The following is a 26,053-nucleotide window of genomic DNA, read 5'->3' as shown; positions in this document are numbered from 1 at the left end:
TAAATAAATTTCGAATCCTTTAAATTTGAAAGAGGTGATTAAATAAAAACTATTGAACAAGAAACTAAAATTAAATTAGTAAAACAGACTTATTAAGCCGCTTACCAACTTACTCTCATGACCCTCAATCCAGAAAGAGATATCTTGGAAGATGAGACCAAGCCACTCTCTCAATTTTAGTTCTGAAGAAACTATAATTCTAATAAAATCATCTGCTAAGCCTTACAATTAAGCAGCAGAGAGGAAGAGATAAAGCGCAATCGCAGCTTAGTTAGTTCCTCCTTGGACCAGAACATGTCGGCTTAGCAAGTTTCATCAAAATATCTCGATAATTGAGCGATCAGAGAGCGATTTTGTACGATGGTATTCTTTACCTTAAGACGTTTCGAGAAAAACTCACAATTTCGCAAACGACTTCATTCTCAAAGAAATTGATTGGCTTTTGCGAATCGTTTTGATTCTCTCTATAAAGTCTATTTTCAAAAGTCGTGAAGGCGACTATTATTCTTTACTAAAGAAAGAAAAGGGTATGTCATATTGTGTGAATATTAAATATTTAAGATATATTTTGAGAGTCTTCCAAATCATTAAGTTCAAGTTTATCGTTTGCCACGATCTCTTACGGCGCAAAGCGACTCAATTGGCTTATGAAAATCTTAATGAAAAAGTCATAAACAATTTATGCAATTTTTTATATTTACAGTAACGATTACCCACTTTTAACCGAATCATGTATTATGCATTACACTACGCCTTATCTGGAGGAGACATTGTGCTTTGCCAACATTTCAAAAAGTAATCGTCGATATGTCTGTGGATTCGATTGGTATCCAGCTCTTGCGGGCCTCATTGTCACATCATATACATTTAGCACGCCGGCGACCATTGAATCGGGTACTGAAACGATATAATAAATATATATGAGTTTCATAATTAATATTTTAGAATGCGTTATGTTTTTTCGAGTTAGTTCACAGGAAAGTAGATTATGTGCAGCAAGCTGTTTTGGAACCAAATCCCATATTAATGTGGAGTTTTAATGATAATCTAAATTATAAATTGGAATTTGAGTCGCCGCTGGAAATAACATGTCTATCATTTTGCCCAACTGACACAAACTTACTGTTTGGTGGGGCCAGTAATGGTCAACTTGTTGTTTGGGATCTGCAAAATCGTGCCGAGAAATTAGATTATCAGGAAACTTTAACATCGGCTCAAACGAAATATCGTGTTATAATTGGAGATTTTCTTAAGTGGACAATACAAGTGGACGAGGATATGATTGTTTCTCCGGCGACTATTTCGAAATTGGAAACTTCACAGAAAGGCGCTATAACCGGCATCTATTGGTTAGGGAAGCGCGTTTTTGTCAATTCGTTTGGCAAAGTGTATATGGATCCAGATCCAAAAGTCAGATATCGATATTTCATGACATGTTCTACAGATGGTACAATATCGTTTTGGAATCTTGACGCTCAAAGCGGAAGAAAAGCATCAAACACGGCTGCACGCAGAGATTTGCCGAAAGCCCTCGCACAAAGTGAATCAGCTTATAAAGGCAAACTATTGGTACCCATATTTACTATAGTTTTTGCCGAGCCGGTTACAGCAATCATAGCAGATACATCTGTTTTTAAATGTATTGTAGCGGATTCAAGCAAAGCGCGTAAGAATCCTTACAATTATCGTACGGAACTTCAGGCCATAGATCCGCCGGATATGCATCAATCGTTAGTGATGTCTTCTCTTTACGGACACATAGAACGTCTTAATTGGCAAGGCTTGTATGCTGAAGCCGAAGGTCGAGAAGTACTTAATACGTCAATACACTTTGCCCGGGTCCACGACGGACCAATTGTGGCAATGAAGAAAAATCCTTTCTATCCGTTTATATTTGTTTCAATTGGGCGAACTGTTTTTGCGGTTTGGAAGGAGAGTTACAATTACTCTCCAATTTTTTGGCGAAAACGCAAACACGAATTGACCGCAGTGGCTTGGAGTGAATCTTGTGCTTCCGTTCTCTTTCTAACACGAATCGACGGTGGTCTGGAAGCTTGGAGTATATTATGTAAGTTGTCTCACTTCTGATCACACCTGCTATATGGACACATTTTTAAGGCGTTTTCTATACGCGCAAGTTTTGTCGCAAAGGTAAAAAAATAGCTTTCTTATCTGCATCTTTTTTAAAACGTTAGCACGGGATGATGATGCTTGCCTTAATGATGTGCTTGGTGGTGGCATTGTTACCAACATTTGCGAACATCGTCCACTGGAGCCCGAGAAGCTATTAGGCATTGGCGATTATAATAGCAGCTTGCGTATGGTCAAATTACCGAAGGTCTTATATCAACCAAGCACTCTTTCGGTACTATATACGTGATTGCTTAAACAGACAGTTTATAATGAATTGAAATTATCGCGATATAGGATTTTAAAGATTATATTACAAAGGAGGAGTCTCGCAAAAAGGCGATACAAGCCTGGGAGCTGAAATTTTATGAAAAGAATAAAGAGTTCATTGAAAGTAAACGACAAGCAGAACTTGAAGCACATAGGGAAATGGAACGTATCGAGAAAGAGACTATGATTACTACAAAAAAAGATCAGTCCGGTCAAAAGTATGTACGATATGTAAAATGCAAATATAGTTATGGTTTTCTAATGTCTTGCATCTTTTATATGATAATATGATATGATCGGGCGTTGAACTTTATTGGGATGTAAGGTATTAGAGAACCTATGAAATTTTAAAATTTAAAAAAAAGCATATCTTTTTTTATAGCGAAAAAATGCCCGCGCAAAATTTATCCTATACCGAACGCATGAAGCATCAATGGTATGAACTTAATCTGAATCGTTTGATGAGTATTTTAATGACACGTAAGCGAGTCAACGAACAACAATTAAAAGAGGAGACGCAATTAGAGAAACGACGTTTAGCCTATGAAGCGGCCAAAAAGGCGGCACTAATTGAAGTTCTGAGTAATGTTGCTAGCGAAGTAGCTAACGTACGACTTCGCATTCATCCCGAAGAAATACCCGATTTACAGCGAAACGATATGATACAATCGTCTGTGGCGAAAATTATGAAAACGGCCGATTCGTTCGCAGAAATTCAAGCCGAAGCGAATGAAAGATTCGAACTTTTCGAAGATTTCGATCATATCGACTATGCCGAATTTTTGGAACGCGGCGGTATGCGTCGCATGAATTTAGACAAATCGTTAGGTGGCAATACCGAACGCGTATATTGGTATAATACGATGCGTGACATTCATGGTACATTGAATGAATGTAATTGGGGTTTCGGATATAATGCAGAGCTTCTGCAAACTGTCGACATAACTTCACGAGTGTCAACCGATGACGTGCCACCGGTTGTAAAACAAGCGGAAGAGACAGAAAATATAATTGATAAAGGCGAATAATTGTTTCTTCTTTTTTTTTTTTTTCTTAAGCTCTTGATTAACAATAATATATTAATTGTTATGTGAATATAGAAACTTTTACTGTTGTCATCTCTTTTTCATTAATTTTCATATCATTTCGTATCATAAAATTTTGAAGCAATGCTAAACGATAGTCAAGATCTGCATACAAATGGTTTATTTTAAAATTCTAAAAAAAAAAAAAAAAAAAAAAAAATGCTTATAAAACAGCCTGACAGCTCCATTTAAAAAGGGTCGTGTTTTGTTGAAAATTTACCATTTCAGGCATTGTACATTGCTTTGGAGCTCTTCTTATTTTTACTCTATGCGGTCTTTTTCCTACGGGCTGCCCGATTCTTCTTTGCTCCTCTACTGATTTCCTTTTGACTTTTTAACTTTCCAAAATCTATTAATCGATCATGGAACAAAGGACTTCCGGAAATTTTTTGTTAATTTTTTTATTAAAATTTGATTTTGATCGTTACTGTTATCCTAACAAAGTCAACAACGAAAGCCTTTTTAAAAAAAAAAAATTGTATTTTTGATCGTTCTTGCCGACACCTAAATCGATATAAGAAGGGAAGGAGTATTGCGTCTGTGTGCGTTTCCCATATTGACTAGAGAAGTGTTTGAAGTGTTTGTATCCATTCGCTAAAGCCTGAGCAATAAGTAACGTGACGAGGACAAGATCATGTTTAGTGACTAATGTAAATTCTGAATCATCGGTTTTGTTAATAAGAAAATTGCCGACACCCGATGCTGTGTATTTTGTATTTCGAAGAAGTTGAGTGCGCAGAAAAAGTTCGAAATTTTGAACGAAAGCAAATCTAATGAGAAGATGCCTTAAAACAAAAGGACAAATTTTCATTTTTTATTTATTTATTTATTTTTTTTATATATCCCAATTACTCATACGTCACGTCTGCTTTTGCAGCGTAAGTTGATTATTTATGAAAATTTAATTGAAAAAGTTTTGGGAAGTATTTTCGATTATACCTGCTAAGAAGATAAATGGATGAAATTTCTTCAATTTTTCATTGAATGTAATCAAATGCTTTAAGCTCAATTTTATGTCAAGAATTCGTATGTCGATGCTTAGAAATATCATTTTCTTTATATTCAAGCTTGAGTTATTATTTTAAATTTAACTAACAAATATTTTTCAACTAAAATGTTGAATATCGAAAATTCAGTCCATTGCGGATTCAAATGGCTTTCTCTATTATTAGAAAAAGAAAAATTAGAAAAAAAAAAACGTTGTACTTAAAAACATACCGTAAACGTGACTTCCATAAGTACTTTTTTCCTTATTAACCCGGCAGTGGCGATTTATGCGTTATATATGCGAGGTTGATGTTATTATCGGCTGTATATACATAAACATATATATATGGGCATGATTTGCATAAAGCTAATGCAGTTGACTTTTTAACAAATTTCTGTATTTTCTGTATTGAAAAAAAGCAAAAAGCGAAAAAAGAAAATTAAATAGACAAACATAAAATGGTTTTAGGGCGTACGCTAGACACTCAACATCTCATTCCACCATATCCGCATGAAAGAGTATTCGGTTAATTTTAATGTGGCCTTTTCTTCTCGTTCATTGTCCTCTAATATAAATAAAATACAATCGAGAGAGAGAGAGAGAGAGTGAGAGAGAGAGAGAGAGAGAGAGAGAGAGAGAGAGAGAGAGAGAGAAGAATATTGAGAAATTTTTCTTGCCAACCCAATATTAATAAATGAATGAATGAATGTCCCAATTTTTGCTATCGCTTGACATTATTCCCTATACTTAAATTAATGGAATAGAGAGATTCGTGATTAAAACAGAATTAGAATTTTTATTTTATAATTCTATTAACAACAATATGTTACAAGCGGAATGACAGGTTTAGTAAGCTTTCGTCTTCTTGGGCAACCGACCAAAAAAAAAAAAAAAAGCAACAAATAAAAGCAAGACCTTAACTAGTTACCAATCACAAAAGCAACAGCAACGACAACAATTAATAATCCGGTATGGCTGTAGTTTTATTTATGCGCATGCGTGTCAGACGACTCGAATTGTTCAAGTCTTGAAAAGTAAGAGCCGCATGCGTTTTGATGATAGTTTAACTTTAACTATTGCTCAGTTAAGTCGTACGTTGACGTGTGCAATACATCAGCTCTTTTTTTTTTTAAATATCTTTTTCTTATCATTATCTTTTTTTTTTCTTTTTGAACGCTACACTCTTTGCTCAGCAAATTAAGTGCATTTTTTTAAGGATTATTTTTATTGTTTTTTTTTTTTTTTTGTAACTTGAACAGTGTACGAAATAATCGCATATCATAATGAGTCAGTTCACTGTGTACACCATTTTTGTCGCTGCATTCTTTGCCTCTGCCAGTGAGTGTTTGAAATAATATATATATGTATATATATATATGTATATATATTTTCCTTTTTGCTCTTTAATAATTGTATGAAAAAAAAAAAAAAAAAAAAAAAAAATATAAAAAAAAAATATTTTTTTATTTTTTTTAATAATTATTTATAAATATTTATTACTTTATTGCAGGATATTTATTGAAAAGTGAAATAGAAGATTAACTTTACTTTTTAATATCTTGACTATCTTGGTTTGCGAATTGTTAAATGAATGCGTGTTTGCATTGGTTGAATTTGCAAATTATATAAATAAATATTAAATATGTAAACAGAATAGCCGATCCATATATGTATGATCTTTGATCATTTAATCAGATTTCTCATCTTTTATTTATTTATTTTTTTTTTCTTTCTTTTTTTATTAAAAAGAGTAAGAGAAGATCGAGTATAAAAATTTTAGATTTTATATAAAAAAAAATAAACAAATAAATAAAAAAAATATGCACAAAAAAATGTTTTCATTGTTTGTCCTTAAGTCAGCTTAAATTCAAACAATGTAAGATATTTGGATTTGTTCGATATTTTTTTTTTTTTCCTTTTTAACAAATTTTTTTTTCTGTTATGTTCTCGCAATTCTTATCCGTAAAGATTTTAAAATTGTTACATCGTGCAATTGTAAGGAGTCGCGCAAATTACTAAACTCACTTTCATTCCTTTAACTTGTCGATTTTTTCAACCCCGAGTTAAGGTATAAATTTTCTCGTGAAAACATAGTTAATTTTATTATCTGTTTTGATATATCCGTAAGTTCATTATCTCATTAATAAATCGAAGAAAGAAAAGTCAATATTTGCCTTTGTTATGATTTTTTAAGTCAATATAAGACAATCGTTCGGTTTTAAAATTTTTCATGGAATTCTCGAAAATGGCATTTCATGAAGATCGCATTTCCGTATATTAAGTAATTACTGAGTCTCGGTCTCTGTCTCTCTCCAATTCTTTTGCATAGAAGAAGCATTTTGCCTACACTAATACTATCCATAATTGTATGTTATTCAACCAATAATTTCTAGCATAGACGTGATCCTCATTTTCTGATCTTTGTAATTTTTACGCATAAAATGTTGTTTGCACTCTTTCAGAAACCGTATATATAGTCCAAATAAATTATGAAAGATTCACGACCGCAGTCTAAGCCACGTCACAAGTCATAGACCATTTTTTTCTTTGTAATTTTCGCAAACTTTCTTTTAGAACGACGTCCATCCTAAGTCACAAGATATATTTTCCTTTGCAAGGACATTTTTAGCTGAAGACTTTTATTGTCACTATTAATCTGGATTATCAAATCTAATACGAGATTTATGATAAGGAAACACATTGTTTTCTTTAATGACTACTGACCGGTCATAGTGCCCGAATACGCAAATCTATATTGCAAATGCGCGAGTGTGTGTGTGTGTGCATATCTAAGCATTAATTTGCCCATGAGACCGGTTTATTTTTTTAAATGTATCTTCTTCGCATAAGTGATGAGAAAAAGGGCTTAAAAATTTTATGCTTAATATATTGACACTAATTAATGCGATCAAATTTCAAGTGATTTTCATATGATCCACGGTATTATTTAAATGTATACCTTGCATAGGCGTTTTACCTTTTACGTGACATATAATATGCGATATCATCTGACTTGACATTGTGAAATCATAAAAAGTTTAGGTACAAATTTTGTCAGTTTATTCCTAATATACATACGTAAGGTGAGGAACATTTGAAATTATAATAAGCACATGATAAGTCTGTTCATTGAATCTGATTGCATCCAGCACTAATATGAGCAGATAGAATCAAAGACTTTTAATTCGATAAATCGATCGTATCTCGCACGCACACAAGTATATTGCAAATCATAAATTTAATCCCTGAACATGATTATCTTAACTAAGACCCATAATTGAAGTGTTTGTGAACGATTAATTCAATTTTCAATGTTTTTCGAATTTGTTGCAGAAATTTTATGGTAAAAAGCACTAAGGTCCAGATTAAAACTCCAAATTAAAAAGTCTATAATTTAGAGGGACAAAAAAAAAAAGGAGAAAATTAATATTTTTTCGTTGGGTGTTGACAGACGCATAGACCACTTTCGATGATTCTCGATATTAATCTCAGAAATATACTAAGATCCAAATTTGTTTTTGTGAACGAAAGCTTAAAAATCTTCATCAGGATTTCAATGAAGCGATAAACAAGAAAAAGAGACAGAGTGGCAGTTACACTCAAATCAATTTCAATATTCACATTTACATATTACTTCATACTACTTTCGGTGCATATTTTACATGCCCATACACACATTTAGCAAACCTAACAGGTTCACTATGCTGTAAAAAAAAAAAAAAAAAAAAAATGAAGATTGAAATCAGTTTTGGATTTTGGCTTTACTATCATTATTACTATCACTATTACTATTAGTAATAGTTAGAGAAAGCATTAGCATTTAAGGCTAACGGCTTAACTTCACTATATAGTAAAAAATTGTACTCTACATTGTACTATTTTTATAGTTCAAAAACATTACATTTTATATCAATGACGGCCAGCGATCAACTGACGAATGTTTTGTGTAATAAGTGGCGTGTTTCGAGAGCGATCTGAACTGAAAGGAAGTTATTTCTGCAAAATAAATAAGACACCTTAGGTTAATTCGTTTCGGATGTCTTGTGTAGATCGATCGGAAGAAATCATGCAAAGAAGCAAAGTAAATCTTAAAAACGAAGTAAAAATTAATTAAATATATATATACTATATATATCCTGTGTATTTTAGATATACTTCACATGTTACATATTCTGTAGAGTAAATTGATCCCAGAAATATATTCCAAACTGAATTTGCAAAATAAATAAATTTTGAATACCCTAACCCAACCAGCAATTATTCATAAAACGACTTTTCAAAATAAGTCCTTACATGGAGAATAATCGAAATAGTAGTCCGATCCCAACCACTTTCAATAGCATTCCGTCTTAAGCCAAGACATTACGATCTGTTACGGCTTAATACAAGAACAACGAGACGGACAGACAAGATTTTGTAATAAAAGCTGGCTCCATCTCAATTCTTTCTGGACGTTGAAGACATCCTCACAAATCACGAAAGGTGTAAAGCATAAAAAAATTATTTTTTAGAAGATAAATGTAAAAGAAGATTACGATTAGGTTGAGGGAAATTTATGGGAAAATTCGTTGAAAATTTTGCCTGGCGTGCCAGGATTTATAAAGAAAAAAAAAAAAAAAAAACTTACTATAATTTATAACCGTTGCTACCAATTGAAACACTTAATAACATGCATACCTAGACCGAAATTCTCGAAGAAGGTTTTGTTTGTCTTTATTCCTAAAACGGAAAGAGCCGGTTTCCGCGCCTATTTTGTTATGACCTTTCGTTTAGAAAATTGGTTTTTGCTTTGCTTTTGCTTTGTAATAATGATAGGGCATTAGAGATTCTCCGGATGGGAAGATGTTTAAGGTTCTTTAAAACAATTATCTCCAAAGGAAATCAGGAAATTTGTAGGGATAAGCATCTACATCTGGCCTAATGTTTATCTAAAACTTATCTACTTAGAACTAAATACGAGCCGTATTGAATGGAAATGATCCACAATATTGATTAAGGACATTCAAATTTTGACGGCAATAGTTTAACGTGAACGAAGGTAGGATCACGTGCTAGTAGATCGTAGTGGTAAAGAAGGCTGCCGTTCTATTTTTTGTCAATCATACGAGAACTTCACAAACAATTCCTTGCCATACTGTTCATTAAGGCAAGATGATGCTCCGCATTGGGAATTCCTGATTTGAATTATAGATATACACTTTACACCACTTGTGGTAATGGTATGTTAGGTTTGTAAAGACGTACGCAACACAATGAAGTGCTTAAGACATCAAGCTTCATGCAGTTTTCATTAAACCGATCGATTCAAATTCATTTTCTGAATCGATTTAAGCCTGTCTGTCCGTCCATCTATCTAACGCCCGCCGTTTTTATAATTCATGTATTCATTCCAGAAGTCAGACATTGAAATACTTTGATGCAATTTGATCTGTTGACACATTTTGACTCGGAGGCGAGTACGCTATTGAAAATTGCTTAGATCACTTGCCGTCGTTCGTAGTTATCGATGCAAATCGATCGAAACTAGCAGTTTGACGTTTTGAATGTATGTCGAAAGTTTGTACCAAATGGAGATATTTTTTCAAGCCTCTACCGTATAATCGCTATCACAAGAAATAAAAATTGATTTATTTATTGTCGTTAAATACATTTTCCGACAAATTTCGATCACGTTGGCTGGTTGGCTGATTGGCTGATTTCGTTCCTTCCTCTAAGTCTCCTCATCAAAATAGCCAACAAAGTATAATTCTTGTTAATCCTTGGCAAGAGGAGTGTAAGGTGTTCGATAGTGAAAGATCTTGCTTGGCTATAAAACTTTTTTTTTTTTTTTTTTTTTTTGAAGACATTATTTCTTTACTATACTATACTAAACTATATTGAACTGGAATGCTTTGAACTTGACAGAGATTAGGAAAAATCTTACTGTGATGTATTGTAATGTAACTTGAGGTGAGAGGTGATGCAAAGGCTGGGAATTAATTAAATGAATTACGAAAAGTTTTAGTGATTTTGTTATCTGATTGCTTTTATCCTAGTTTTAAAAGAAATGTGCATATTTTGTAAATTAAAACCAGTCTACTACCATAAAGTTCATCTCTTCCATATCAAGCAAGAAAATCACCATAAGAAATAACTTGTATAACGAGAAAATCTTATCGGAAAACAGCGAAATGATAATTATCATATAAATTGGCATTGGCCTCGTTTAACATAATAAAGCTAGAGATAAACATGACATTCGAACTAAATATATATATATTTATATATGTATGTAGGCATGTATGTCAATCTGCGTTGACCATATGTACCATTATGTAGGAGTAAAAAAGAAATGCTAAAAAAAAAACAAAAAAAAAAAAAAAAAAAAATTAAAAACATAAAGACGAACATAATAATTTTTTAAAGATTGCACAAAGGTCTCATCGTCCGCACATAATATGTATATATATATATATAGAAAATATTTATCTTAAATTAATATTAAAATTATTCCCTTTTTTCGTACGTGTTGTTAAGCAGTAAAAAGCCATTCACTTTAAAGGTTATTTACTTGGAAATCCATACATTTACATTTATAAATAAATATGTGTATTTGTGTCGGCAAACATTTAAATATCGTAGTTCAAAAGATAACATTTCGCATTAAAAAGCGATAACATTTCGAACCGGTTATGCATACTAACACACATTCCGTAATAACATTTCCATAGCCATAGTGCACTTACTTGGCAAAGCAATCGAAAATATATGCACACAACACACACACACACACACACACACACACACGCAGTTACGTAGACACAAAGGCAGGCTAGCAGGCAGGCAGGCACACGTAGGCAAATTCCAGCCACACCAAATCCCAGCAATTATTATATACGTTGAGAGTCTGTTTACAATAACGTAAATAGTTGTTTTTGTTTTTATTTTATTATATTATTTGTTTTACGTACACTATCGTGGTCTTTATTATAAATTGATTTCTGGTTACGTGTTCGGTTAAAAGTTGTGTGTTGTTTGAGTCTTTTGTTGTTTTCTTAAATTTGTTTGCTTCTTGTGTGATAGTTGTTGTTATGCAATTGTAAAATAACATAGCGGTTTTTTTTTTTTTTTTTTTATTTAATGCATATGCATATGGGTGTGTAAACATACCATTACCAACTCTCTTTCTCTCTCTCTCTCTCTCTCTCTCTCTCTCTTTGTATTAATATTCAATTCCACTCCTTTCATATACATAAAAGCATTCATTACCGCCCGTTAACTATCTTTTTTAATTAATATCAGTTAAGAAATTTATTTCATTCGTATGTTTATCCATTTATTTTTTATATTTTTTTTAAGCGCTCGAAGGCGTTACATACAGCACGAATGTATTTTAATTGTAATTAAACATCATTTAGCGTATGCTCGTGATATTTATATATAATCCAATTATTAGCAACTAATATAGACAGCGATCAGATATTTAATTCGATTGTGAAATATATCTCAAATGTTTGCCTTTTATGTTTTCTTCTATTTCTTTAACAAAAACAATCGACTTTTTCGAATTTTCTCAAAATTGAAAATGTGAATACCTTAAGAAAAAGGATTAACATGAAGATAACGCATAACATGTAAAATATTTGACATAATGTACTTGATCGGACAGGTTACGACTTATTGTTAAGTGCAAATCGAAAAAAGAGTTAACCTTATACCCACATATCATGTCTTCACGATGCTCTCAAATTCCAAAAATAAAGTTCTTACGACTAGCCTTTCAGATGTCTGTCTTAAAATTTAGACTCAGTGAGATGAATTTTAAATAACCGCCACTTTAATAATCACAACAGCTTTTGACTAATTATGAATATCATCTATACATGTATTGCATGTAACCTTAAAATGACTCAAGTAAATATTTCTACCAAATTTGATATCAGTTTTTCTACTTAAGCTTTTTAGCTTTAAATCGCACAATTGCCATAACGTTTCTCTTCTCATTTTTTCGACTTTCGTCTAAAACTCTTCTTGAAAAACTTTCACTCTTCAAAGTTATGGGCCTCTAGTGTTTTTTGGCATCTAAAAGGCCATTGATCTATCCTAGTTATCATCTCCATCCGTGACCATGATTCGCAGCATCAACTTTATAGTAGTGAATGTAATACTTAGCAAGCGATACTGGAAAGTTTCTTGAGTCGTAAACGTCACAAATGTAAGTTGACTTAAAGGTCAAAAGTATATTGCGTGCATTTTATCCAAAATATCTTATTCTGCCGTTCATACGGGGAAAACACCAAAGCACGTGCAAAAAGATGTTCTTGTACCAACATAAAACCTAATACATATATAAACCTATACATGCACCTTAGGAAAATGTACAAAAATCGTTAGTATATCATTAATTTACATGCATACTGCATGTAATGTGTAGATGTGTAGAATATCTGTTAAAGTAAAACTTTATCTTTATTGTCATTATTTTCACAAGAAATTGCGATTTTTTTATACCCAACACTGTAAGATGGGATTTTGTAACTCTGTTTATGACACCTCAGTATAACACCGTCAGGGATAGCATAATCATCTCTATATATATATTCGCAAAAAGGTACCCTAACGCCTCTCTGTTTGTTGTTGGATTCTCGTTTATTGTTGAAACGCTTTTATATATAGTAACATAAAATGATAAAATATGAAATAACGAAATTGAATTACATTCGGAAAGGAAAATGGACTAAATTCACCAATGACGATACTCGCAATAGATAAAATAGTTACAACTTACAATACATGGCAGATAAATTTGAATCATCAACGAGAACTATTTCAATGCATAAATGAAAATGATCCTTGATCAGCTTACAAAGGAGCATACTTATGCCCATATTTATGAAAATATTTCCCAATTTATTATCTTAGTGTTAGTGTGTGTTAGTAGAAAATTCGACATAAATTAATTCGGCTTTGTTTTCGTTACATAAGTTAATTGCAGAGAGGTAACCATTTATAATGCAATTTAATATCGGATTCGAAAAACGTTCAACTAATGTTTATAAAGTCAATCTATGTTTACCATCTGTTGTCCATCAATACATATCATAGACACGTGCATTAGTCATCTCAAAGCGCAAACCTATCTCCCAAGCATTTAATAGATTCCGATAGATAACAATGTAAGAACAAATTGTGCTTTGACGTAATTAAAAAAAATATTTTTTTTTTTTTTTTTTTTTACATTTTTCTATTTAAATTTTTTAATTTAATTTAAATACAGATTGATTCGTAGATCATAGAGTCAGTCTCCTTTAATAGCAATACAATCGATCGAATGCTTTTCTAACATTTCCCTTGAAATAATCGATTGAGGCCACATATGGAGAGTACGGTAGATGGATTTTCACTTCGAAAGTTAATTCATGCAATTTTTTCATTCTACCCATGACATAATGTTGCTACATTTACTCCAATGCAAGTAAACACAGCACTAAACGTACCTTCTTCAGCTCTTCAAAGCCTAAATTATAATTTCGTATATACTGAACATGTTCTTGGGACATGTTACTTGGACAAATCCATATCCTTCGCTATATTTCTTTTAAGTAAACTTGGTCAATGTTTTTGCTTTTGATTGCGTTAGACATGAGCGGGTACGGCCACTGACTGCATACGCCGTGTCCCCGTATACAGCGTCCAAGTCGTCTTCGTGTTGTTTAAGCATATATTATAACCATTCAAACCGATACTCAATCTTTTTTTCCGTTTTCACAAGACACCCACAGATGAGTCCTGACAAATGCACACCCAAACATATTTCCCTAACGTGTGTGGACAAGCCATCTGCCATCTGCCATCTTGCTATTTATGTCTAAATTTTTGTAGCCAATTTACTTAATTAAAGATTCGTGCATATGCGATAATTCCTAATGTAAAATGTGTGTACGCATAGATACCAATAGAATGAACGAAACAAATATATTTGAAAAAATATGATTTTCCCTAAGGCCTTGTATATACACATAATATATTGTGTATAACATATATCTATCTCTATATGCATATACAGATATATTGGACTAAGTTGAATAGTAAAAAAAAAAAATAAAAAAAAAAAAATTTGGTTTTTCGCTTTCAATTTTAATAAACTGTAATTTCCGCGTGCAGGAAAAGGAGCAAAAGCCCTATACACTTAATAGTATTTTAAATATTTCATCAATGATAAGAGAAAGAGAGAAACTTTTGCTTTTCAATTCTTTCATAGATGCTCAATTTAAATGTCCGAAACCGAATGGACAATTTGAGGACGATATTCAATGCGATAAATATTATGAATGTGATGACGGCGTCGCTAAAGAGAAACTATGCCCTGATGGATTAGTATTTGATCCATTGATACGTCGTATTAATAAGTGTGAACAACCTTTCAATGTGGATTGCGGTGATCGTATCGAATTACGTAAGTTGATGAAAACGATTAACCGAGAGAGACGGAAGTTTATGCAAATTATTTCCTTCTTTTCATCGTAATTGCAATTTCCGCAAGCTAAGAGATATTTATTTAATAATTAGAGAAAAAGAAAGTAACGATTAATATGAAATGAATAAATTGTAGAGCCTCCAAAATCAACGAAATTTTGTCCACGCAAAAATGGTTTCTATGCTCATCCAGATGCAGCCGTATGCGATATCTTTTACAATTGCATCGATGGCGATGCACTCGAAATGAAATGTACCGTGGGATTACATTTCGATGAGTATAGCGGCACTTGCGTATGGCCAGATACAGCTAAGCGTGAAGGTTGCGGCATTGTCGAGAGTAAGTTTCAATGTGCAATGAATAATGCGCATGATCATGAAGAATTATTTTAATTATATATTTTTTTGCAATAGAAAAATCGGCGAGTGGTTTTTCATGCCCGAAAGATCAACCGAAAACTGATGCGCGCGGTCAAGTTGTGACACATCCAAAATACGCCCATCCCACAGATTGTCAAAAATTCTACGCATGTTTAAATGGCGAGGATCCACGTGACTTGGGCTGTCAGCTTGGTGAAGTCTTCAATGAAGAAACCGAAATGTGCGATGCTCCTGAAAATGTGCCTGGCTGCGAAGATTGGTACAAGGATACCGACGATAAGAAACAATAAAGAGTAAACTCTTCATTTATTGTCGAGTGTGACAACGGGGCTGCTGTGTAAATCATAGTGTGTGTTGTTCACATTTAAAAAATGTTTCATTTTAATTGAATTGAATTTGTTTTTTTTTATTTTTTTTTTATTTTTTTAATTTTTTAAATTTTTTTTTTTTTTTTTTTTTTTCTTTATATTTTTCCAAAATATAGTCATTTAGGAGTATTCCTATAGTATGTAAAAGTTGAAACGATGCTTAAAATATATCATCGTTAATCCAATACGACACTTCTAACTCATTTATAATTTGTGCCTTAAGCCTTTGAACGGGAAATGAATTCTATTGTCTCAGTCGATTAAATGATTTGCATGTAAATATTATGTGATTATGTGTTGAATAGAAATGCTTTAAGATTTCCAATATTAATTCTAATAATTATATAAAAATTTATTATAATTAATAATTATATAAAATTTAATTTACATAAAAATCTACACTTAAGACGTACTTTCATATATGATTCAATAAAATTCCCAACTTTATTATTATATCGATATCGATTTTCTATACTTAAGATTCAAATACTGTTTTACTGTTTTTCTCCGCTAAATATATAATCATTGCGCGTTACATATTTAATAATACTTCTCGTTTAATTCTATTGCATAAATATTAAATAAGGCGTAATTGCGATTAGAAATCATTCACTTTTCATTACCACGTACGTTTGCTTGTATGCGACGACAGTTATCATAAAATTAAAAGTTATCTTGTAAATTATTGACTTTTCAATCTATCATAAGATGCTTTTAATCCTTAATGGAATGGCGAATGCTATCACCATCCTTAATAGTGTACGTTACGTTACCTTTTAACGATGCGCTCCGAGAGATCCACCTCGATTAACGATCAGTTTCAACAGCAACACCAACCACCATTGCACCATTACGCTCTGCAAGTGTACAAATATACTATCGCTTAGACGACGGCATTGATCTGTTGAAGGTTAAATTCTTTATGCCAGCAATTAGTGACACATATGTGAAACATATATATTTATATATATATATATATATGTATATATGATTTCAACAATACTTCAAGTAACGTCATGCATGTAAAACGCTTTCTTTCTTTAATACAGAATTGCTTACACGTCAAGCAAGGCCAACAAGTAATCAAATTTAGAATGGATTTAGATGCTTTTCATGTTCAACAGTCTCAAGTAATAGTAAGATTTTTAGAGAAAATAACTATATATATATATTTTGAAATGTAGCGACTTTAGCGACTTTTCTTGGCATGTCGTCAGTGTAAAATTGCTTACTTTAATACTTTTGGATGGATACATATCCTATGAGAATAGGTGTCTATCCGAGCAATGACTTGCGCTTATTCGTCTATTGCAATTTATGTTGCTGGACTTCGCAAAATCACGGCATTTGGTCGAGAAAGCTGTAACTTTATGCGTAAATAGGGACCACATTTAACATTTTATTTACTCAATTCTTTACATTTGAAATAAGTAAGAAAATCATATTCGATTGAGGTCGAATCTTTTACCACACCCTGTATCCTTTAACCAATCGGATCCATTTTTAATAAGGGTTTGCTTGCATGCATTTTTAACGTTCCCATCAAATTTGAAGTAAACATTTTAATTTTTGTCACGCCTAGATGGACAGACGTGAATAAATCGATTCAATCTATGTATATTTGAGAAGGATCTCTACGCATCTTTTAGGTTTTTGCAAACATTATCCAATCAAACTAAGTATATCCTCATCCTTTAGCGGTGGTTAAGCGTTGCTGGATGAAAATCGTGAAAATTGAAAAATGGTGAACCGTTCAAGTCACAATCGCATAAGACTCGTAAAAGAAACTGAGTTCAATAGTCTGGATAAAATGTGAATTATTAATAAAACCACCAAGTAATGATGAAAAAAATCACTAAGAGAAGCAAAGCACTGACGATGACTGCTCTTACTACCCAAAAAATTAGTTTTGCTGAATAATTCTTTTTCATTATTATTAATCCGGATACTTAATACACAGAAAGCTTTACTTGAAATGCTTAAAATTGTATGTATGTACAAAGCCTTATTTTTTTTTTTACTCAGGGAATGTCCCCCATACGTGTAATGCGATGATGATCGGAAAGAAGTGAGAAAAGACCAATAGACTGCGCCTTTGTCAGCTGAGCAATCATTGTAACTACGACAAAAGTAATATTTGAACCCGGGAATATAAACTTGGTAGCCGCGATTTCTATCTATCCGGCTACTCATGTTAGTTGTCATGTTGTCGACTTTTGATGAATGGAAATTCTTAACAACATTTATTGAAAGTCGTTGACTCATCGCGGATTAATAAAAGCGATTTGATCAGTTCGAAAGACAATACCACGAGATGGAAGAGTTAAAAGATTCTAACATTTTTCATTGATATATTCATGGTACAGAGCGCATGATATAAGAGTCACGCCTAGATGATTTTAAGCAGATGCATTTATTATGATGCGAATCAAATCGGCATCATTTCCTGAATCGATTCAAGAACGTTTCTCTGCCTGTCCCTCCGCGGAATCTGAGGTATTTCGGCGAAATTCGTTACACAAACATGTTTTGGCCCAAAAACGAATTGAATAGGAATTGAATTGGAATGTCGAGAAAAAACTGCGACACATTTGAAACAAACACTTTTTAGATCACCCGCATTACAAGGGATCTCATGAAAAGTAAGCCATTATATGCTAGCGACATCTGATTTGTAATACTCTATGACGAAAATAAATGAAGAATAATAAAATGCTTAGCAAGGACATTACATTTACTAAATTTGGAATAGGTGCTTCCATATATTGGGCAGGCGTCGCATGTAATTGATTTCGTAAAAAGTCTGTTATATTATCATGAAAATGCAAACGAAGTGGCCTATATATGTTCTTTCGGTGTGCGAGCCACGTTAAAATAACAAACAAACAAATTAGCTGAGTTTGGGAAAAAAATCGAAAAACATCTAATAAACAATTAATAAAAATTAATAAAAATTAATTGTATACATATGCAAATCCAACTCTCCGCTAGTATATGGATTTTTATTTAAGTATTTGATTGCAAGTGACCTCGCCAAACGATTTTGAAAAGTCGTAGGGTAGTGTTGGGTCTAAAAAGGGCACATTTATCAGCTGCTGTCAGAGTACAATGTTACATCGTAACTGTTGGATGGGGTGATGGGGGGAGGGGGATTCAAAAAAATATATAACATTCCATAAACTATAGATACTGTGCGTGTTAACTTACCATGGGTCGAACAAATTTGAATTAAATGCAAATGCTGTCGTTCTCCGCTGGTACCATACACTTATAAATCTCCCGATTCATTATCCAGCGGTTAAATTGACAAAAGCTAATATAATATCTTTAGCTTAAGGCAAGCATTTATCAGTCTTTATCAGGCGTGTTTCTTCGTTAGTATCAGTCAAACTTTTTCACTTAAGACATGTATTAAGGCGGCTGCTTTTACATCCAAACAGTTGTGAAGGTTGAATAAATTGCACAAGTTTTCGCTTTAAACTCTGTTATTTGGGCCAAATACGTGCGCTAACTAATCATCGACATAAAGCTTATAATTTGCAGTTCAACTATCATAATAAATAGTTATATATAAGCAATAGATGTTCGTTAGCGAACGTTTAGTTCGCATTTTAATCCTCTCAAACCAAAAGCATGTTGTCATCGCAACAAAAGGACATAAGAGAACAAGCAAATGAGAAAATGTTGATCGCCTCTGGGCAAATTTCTTATAACGCCCACTTTTCTATAAAGAAAAAAAAAAAAAAAAACCTGATATGGGATGAGTGTCGTTACGTTTATGTAACTGCTCGAGGTTCATATACGGAGCGTGGTTAGAAAATATTCAATGGCTGGAAAATATTCAATTTCCCTCAGAGCAAAAGTATTCTCAGTTCCAGTGTAGGTAGTCTAGACCTGGACCGACTTGATCCATTGCCTTTCAATCTTGTTATAAAATTAAGTTTTTAGAATCGTAAAAATGCTTACTATACAAAATCATGCAAACATCAATTCAGAATTTGATACTGATCAAGAATGTACGCACTTTATATAGGATAAGGATACGCGAAGTTTCTTTCTGCATGTCGCAAACCCTTTGATTAAATAAATAAACTCAAACTTAAAGTTACAAAATTTTAATATATTTTTGTTCTTTCACCAACTTGCAAACAATTAAAACATATTTTAGTGTGACCCGAGTAAAGTTGAATTTACTTAAACTATACTTGAAAGTGTTAAATAACTCGATCATCGCTTAAGAATGCCTGCCTAGACAGATATTTCGGGTCATGTCGTAACAGAAGTGAGGGTGTAGTACAAATAAAATATAAATTCATTCTTTCCAAATTTCAAATACATACACACACACACACACATATATATATATAAAAGCTAATATTATGAAATTAAGAAGTTTAATCATACCACTGCACACCCAATGATTGTGCAATAATACGTATACATGGCTTTTAACTAAACTACATTTAACAAGCAAGTTAATATGACCTATTGCCGCATGTGACAGACAAACATATTAACGCCTGTCTAGACGTACGCGGTGTATATTGAGGTTGCGGTTTGAATGAGCGCTAGAGAGAAAAATGAAAAATGAAAAAAAAAAAAAAAAACGCATGCGCAGCTTCTTAGCTAAGCTTTCACTGTTAACGTATAGCACTAAAAGTGCTAAACTTAAGCGCATGAAAGTGAATTTATGCACGCAAGCATGCAGCTGAGAGCGCATAGCTTTTACTTTCAATCAAACATGTTGTAAGCTAAGCTTTACATTGTAATCTCAGGCAAAAAGTTACTTAAAGTTTTTTTTTTTTTTTGGGTAGGGTACTGCGATATGAATATTTAAAATTTTTTTTTTATATTTTTGTGTTATTTGTTGGTTAGCACTGTTAAATATTTAGATTCAATACAAAATACAAAATATAGTCTACTATATAGTCTGCAAGTTTCTATTAATGCTTATATATATATATGTATAAATGTTAAAAACGTTAAGCTCTCTTTGCAAACCTTAATCAAATATTAAATTTTAGTCAAGTACGGAACGTATAACTGTTTAAACGTGTTTTTAATTCGCGTTGTAGTCAAAATTTTCATTATCTCGAAATAAATTAACGATAGGAATAAACAACGATTAACTCTGGACTGCCTGCTTAATTGTCGACTGCCAGCGTATGCAAATTTACTCGCAAACAAAGGAAGTGAATTAAATAATTTTATAAAAATTTTCGGCAACATTAACTGCTAAAAGATTATTCATTTATTTCCGCTTATCGTTTTTTGATATGTATAAAAAAATGTTCACTACATTTATAATTGTGATTTTTATGATTACCTATGGTAAGTATAAACTATAGAATATTACATTAATATGCAAAAATGAAAAATGAGAAAAAACCTATAATAATAATAACAATAATAATAATAATAATAATAATAATCGTAATAATAATAAGTAAAAATAAATGAATAATAATAATCAAATAATAATAAAAGAATAATCACAACCGAAGTAAAAATAAACTAAAATTGATAATAATAAAAGTAATAATAATAATGATAATAGCAATAATAATAGTAAAAATAATAATAATAATATTAATAATAATAATAATAATAACAATAAGATAATAATAGAAATAATAATAATAATAACAATAAAATAATAGTAGAAGTAATAATAATAATAATAACAATAAAATAATAATAATAATAGAAATAATAATAATAATAATAACAATAAAATAATAGTAGAAGTAATAATAATAATAATAACAATAGTAAAAATAATACTAAACAAATAAATAATAATCAGGACATAATAAAATAATAATAGAAGTAATAATAAAATGATGATAAGAATAATAGTAATAGTAATAGTAAAACTATTATATAATAATAATAATAATAACAGTAATAGAAATAAATAATAATAACAGTAGTAATAATAATAATAATAGATATGATAATAATAATAATAACAATAATAATAACAACAATAAAATGATAATAGAAACAATAATAACAATAATAATAATAATAAATAAATAAATAATAATCAGGACATAATAAGAATAAAAATAATAATAAATAGGATGAAAGTAATAATAGTAGTAATAATTAGAGTAATAATAATATTAATAGCAACAAAATTATAATAATAATAATAATAATAATATTATTATTATTATATAATAATGGTAATAGAACCAATAATAATAATAAAAATAATAATAATGTTATGGTATTCGCCCTTTTCGCTCAAGTATATGCTTACACTGTTCATATATGTTTTTGTAATAATTTTGTAGTATTGGACATTAAGCATTTACTTCACACTATTTCTACCAATGAAAGGCATTTTCTAAAAGCATAATTAATAAGAATATTGCATATGTTACTTCCATTCTCAACAAGTGACGAAATTGCTTACCCACTTTAAGGTACATGTTCGACATCTACCGTCCGATGTACGTGCATATAAATAGTTATAGAGAGTTCATATTTTTTAACAGCAAACTCTACCGGCAATTGACCGGATAAATAAATTGTTTCCTTCAATTCTTGAATAGTTTTAAAATGTCGCCACCACCAATGTCGCTTTTCAAACGATTTTCTATACGAAAATTTAGAAGAATTTTGAATTAATTCACAAAAATTATAAAAACAGCGGCAAACTTTTTCATTATAGGTGGCCGTATGGCCGAATGGATACGATCGAGACCATTGCAAACGTTAGTCGTCAATATTAGTCATCGAAACGAACTATTACTACTTGCCGGATAATCAAGCGTTACTTTTGTACTTAATTTGTTTTTTTTTTTTTTTTTTTTTTTTTTATGCGAATCTCGTATCTTCTTCTATCACATACAATCTTTTACACGATTTTTTTTTTTTTGCTCGATTTTTTCAACTGTCTGTTTTACATGTCTAAATAAAAAAAATGAATAAATTTTCTTAGAAATTTTAATTACGTTGTAAAACAAATACTAAGCCGACACTGCACCAGCACTGGCGACATCGAGGATAATGAATGAAAATACTTTGTTTTTTGAAATATCGTAATCTATTTTATTGAACTACTCAACACGTGCGTTCTGAATCGATTCGTTTACGAATGTACAAGTATTTCAAAGTTATAGCATAAAGCAAGCAGAAGACCATCTTGTGTCTCATGAATCTTACCTTGGATGTTGAGGCAAAATAAAATAACTGTTTAAAACATAACTTGTCCAGACTTTCTAGATTATCAATAATTTTCCTGTACGTTTTGACTCAAAATTAGCGCTTATTTGCGCTATAAAAATTTTCTCATCAGACATCAGGCATTTACAGTAATAATAGTTAAACTTTCCTTTGAACACTTTGGGTTATTTTCAAAGTCATTTCAGATGCATAGCTGGAGCAAGGGTATTTGTAGGTGGATCACGTCCATTTTTTAATCTCATAGACATGCAAATCTAATAATTTATTGAGAAATGTGTGCCAAGTCACGGCTCTTAAGCAATTTTGCATAGTCCGAAAATGGTTAACGTAACGATGGAAAATTTCATTTCATTTCAATTCCTTCATCAGGGGAATAGTAAAAGCATTGTACACACATCATCTTTAAGTAATTGGGTATAAAATTTTGATAAGGCATTGAATGCCATATTTTTTTGTTTTTTTTTTTTTCGAGTCAAACTCTAGCAATCCGACGTTCATTCAGAAATGCTTATTATATAATAAAGTCAATGTATTTAGAATGTCATGGAACCATTCGTCGTCATAATTCGAATACATTGATAGAATGTATATTAAAAATGCAAAATTTGAATAAAATTTCATGTAGATGACCAGATTGACTTGACCACCTTGACAAAACGCAAACATACATGAATACATGCGAACATATGTATGTACAAAAGAAATCTAATAAAATCTAAATAATATTATATAACACGACGTTGAATGATACAATGACATATCTTATTGTATTGTATTTAAGCGATGGTCAACATATGCAGACAACAATTCTTTAAAACTAGTTTAGTCAAACTAGTTCTTAAACTAGTCGTTTCGTATATGGGCTTGTCTATGTTATCAAACGTTATAATTATTTATATAAGAAATAATGAAACTAAGGCAAACACATTTATCGTTCATGCAAATACAAAAAAAAATTTGCTATACATTATAGATATGTTACGTGTAATAACTAAATGACTTCGACTGCTTTTACTTTCATAATATCCTGAATGCTCCTTACTTTGCTTGCTCTCTCTCTCTTTCTTTCTCTCTCTCTCTCTCTCTCTATTCTTCTCGTATATCATTCTTGAACGAAATTTGTTAATTGTTGTCCTATTACATAATCAGGATTTTTGTAGTAAGTTTTCACTGTTTTAACAGAGTTCAGCGGTTGTTAGGCGATGCATAAAGTGGCAAACATCGCACAAATACAAAATATCCTGGCCGATAGCTATATTTGACATAAGCTACTGAAACAGAATTACCAAAACTTTATTACCACAAAATGGATAATCTTGTCATGTCAACCAGATGCGTAACTTTGCTTCAATCGTTTCTTTTTTCGACGTTCGCCACTGCTTTGACAAAAACTGATTATACATTTATTAGTTCAAATATTTAGCATCGCTAGCCACTGCTCCTTATTGTTATTTATTGTTTGGATATCGTCATAAGAATAGAAACACTAACCACTAAGGTAGGACAGGTAGGAGGATAGGACGTTCAAGGTTAGAATTGCAAATATTTCCAGCTAAATGAAGACAAATTGTTTTACACTGAAAACTCACGATATCATAATTTTTGGCATATCAAGACCATTATTTATCGCTACTGTATTAGTTATCGTCAGTAGCGTTCTATGCTAGCTATGGGTTCATTTAATTGAAACAAATCATAATACACTGAGCCAAGCTCTATTTACACGCTCTTTTAGAAAACGGCGGACCTAACGGAGCTATTTGAGAAAAAAACAAAGAAAAAAAAAAGTCAATAAAATTAACGAATGGTAATTAATTACTTAAGAGATAATACTACTGTAAAAGCATCAAAAGAAACGCATCCCGGATGGATGGAAAGAAGGTTAGTAGAACGCCAATATTCGGGGAGATTATCAAATATATGCTTATTACAAAACAGCAACACCAAGCGTCTTTCATTTACACGATGCACTTTCGCCCATTCCTTTTCCTAGTGTAAATTTGAATCTTAGAAATTCTACATTTCCGTAATTGTCGTGATTTTGGACATATCGCGATTGGCAACAACTTAACCCAACAAGTTCAATTGAGAAGCCAAAAAAAAAAAAAAGAATATCCCTACGCGTAAGCAAAATGAAAATTGTAGAAATTTTGTTCGGTTGGGGGCGGGGCGTTTTGCGTTTTGCAAAATCGTATTTAAATTTTGAAATGTGTTATAGATATGCATATATGGACATTACAAAGGGCATTTTATTATTTTTAGCGACTTTTGTACTCACTAGCCTAGTGTGCCTTTTAAATAAAACAAGGCTCGATAGTGTTGGTGGCGCAGTGTTGATCCTCCTCTTCGTTCTAAATAAATTAGAAAAATAATAAAAATGAAATAAATTTTTAACATTGCATTTTTCTCTCAGTCCCAGTCATGACTATCCACAATGATAGCCTTGATGTGGCCCAAACTAAACACATTTTCATTTGCAATTAATATAAAAGTGTTTCCGAAAGACATATATGAGTGGATTAGAGGAGAAGACATTAGATTGCAATTTCCCTGCAGAGATTTATATAAATCAGGCAATACAACCTATTTAGAATACTTAGAGGAAAGCGTGAAATTTCCCACCCAAACTGCACAGCCCCAAGTATCGCCATAAAGCCAAAAAGAAAAATAATAAGCAGAAAATATTTTTTAAAAAATTATTTACCTTAAATCCTTCAAATCCCTTATATTCATTAATATTTTAGTAGTTTTGGGCAATTTATGTAGGTCAGGGATTTAAGCTTTTTCGGATCTCATTAGGTTTTCTAATTATATTGTTTCTTATTAGCAACAAATTCATATGAAAGTCGTCTACTTAGATACAATCGAGATTTATTACTTAAATGCTTGTAGGCGCATTGTATATATGTACATTGCATATAATGTGTATGATATGAATGTTACTTTTTAATTATATAACAATGTGATTGTGTGTAATGAATGGTAAAAAAAAATCGAAATCATTTACTAAATTTAAATATTTTTCGTTTTCTTTAACTAAAACCTCGCGAACTCACTACACGAACATATTCAAGAGTAAGGTACGTATACATGTATGTATATATGTTTATAAAATTTTCCTTTCAAATAACTGAATATGAATAACAACAAGAAACCAATTCGCAATCAACCTGATTTTT

General features: G+C 31.6%; 3 protein-coding genes across 3 annotated transcripts in view; all 3 read left to right on the top strand.

The window, feature by feature from the left end:
• LOC119644828 (dynein intermediate chain 3, axonemal) overlaps positions 1–3,428 on the top strand; it is a 12,901-nt gene extending 9,473 nt beyond the window's left edge. The window contains exons 6-10 of the mRNA XM_038044586.1: positions 704–894; positions 971–2,068; positions 2,196–2,365; positions 2,428–2,618; positions 2,783–3,428. Of these exons, the coding sequence (XP_037900514.1) occupies positions 704–894; positions 971–2,068; positions 2,196–2,365; positions 2,428–2,618; positions 2,783–3,428 (2,296 nt within the window). The remainder of the gene's footprint in view (positions 1–703; positions 895–970; positions 2,069–2,195; positions 2,366–2,427; positions 2,619–2,782) is intronic.
• A 2,115-nt stretch (positions 3,429–5,543) lies between these two features.
• On the top strand, positions 5,544–15,831 carry LOC119632258 (protein obstructor-E). The gene is made up of 4 exons (XM_038025074.1): positions 5,544–5,811; positions 14,714–14,908; positions 15,065–15,268; positions 15,343–15,831. The coding sequence occupies exons 1-4, from the start codon at positions 5,757–5,759 to the stop codon at positions 15,597–15,599; spliced, it is 711 nt and encodes a 236-aa protein (XP_037881002.1). The 5' UTR covers positions 5,544–5,756; the 3' UTR covers positions 15,600–15,831.
• Positions 15,832–20,660: 4,829 nt separating this feature from the next.
• Positions 20,661–26,053, top strand: part of LOC119632263 (protein obstructor-E) — a 14,808-nt gene continuing 9,415 nt past the window's right edge. Inside the window, exon 1 of the mRNA XM_038025089.1 lies at positions 20,661–21,008. Within this exon, the coding sequence (XP_037881017.1) occupies positions 20,954–21,008 (55 nt within the window). The 5' untranslated portion in view covers positions 20,661–20,953. The remainder of the gene's footprint in view (positions 21,009–26,053) is intronic.

Source organism: Glossina fuscipes, unplaced genomic scaffold (assembly GCF_014805625.2).
Source record: "Glossina fuscipes isolate IAEA_lab_2018 unplaced genomic scaffold, Yale_Gfus_2 0, whole genome shotgun sequence".
Classification (NCBI taxonomy): Eukaryota; Metazoa; Arthropoda; class Insecta; order Diptera; family Glossinidae; genus Glossina; species Glossina fuscipes.
Note: the sequence above shows the minus strand (reverse complement) of the source record. Positions and strands in the feature narration are given on the sequence as shown.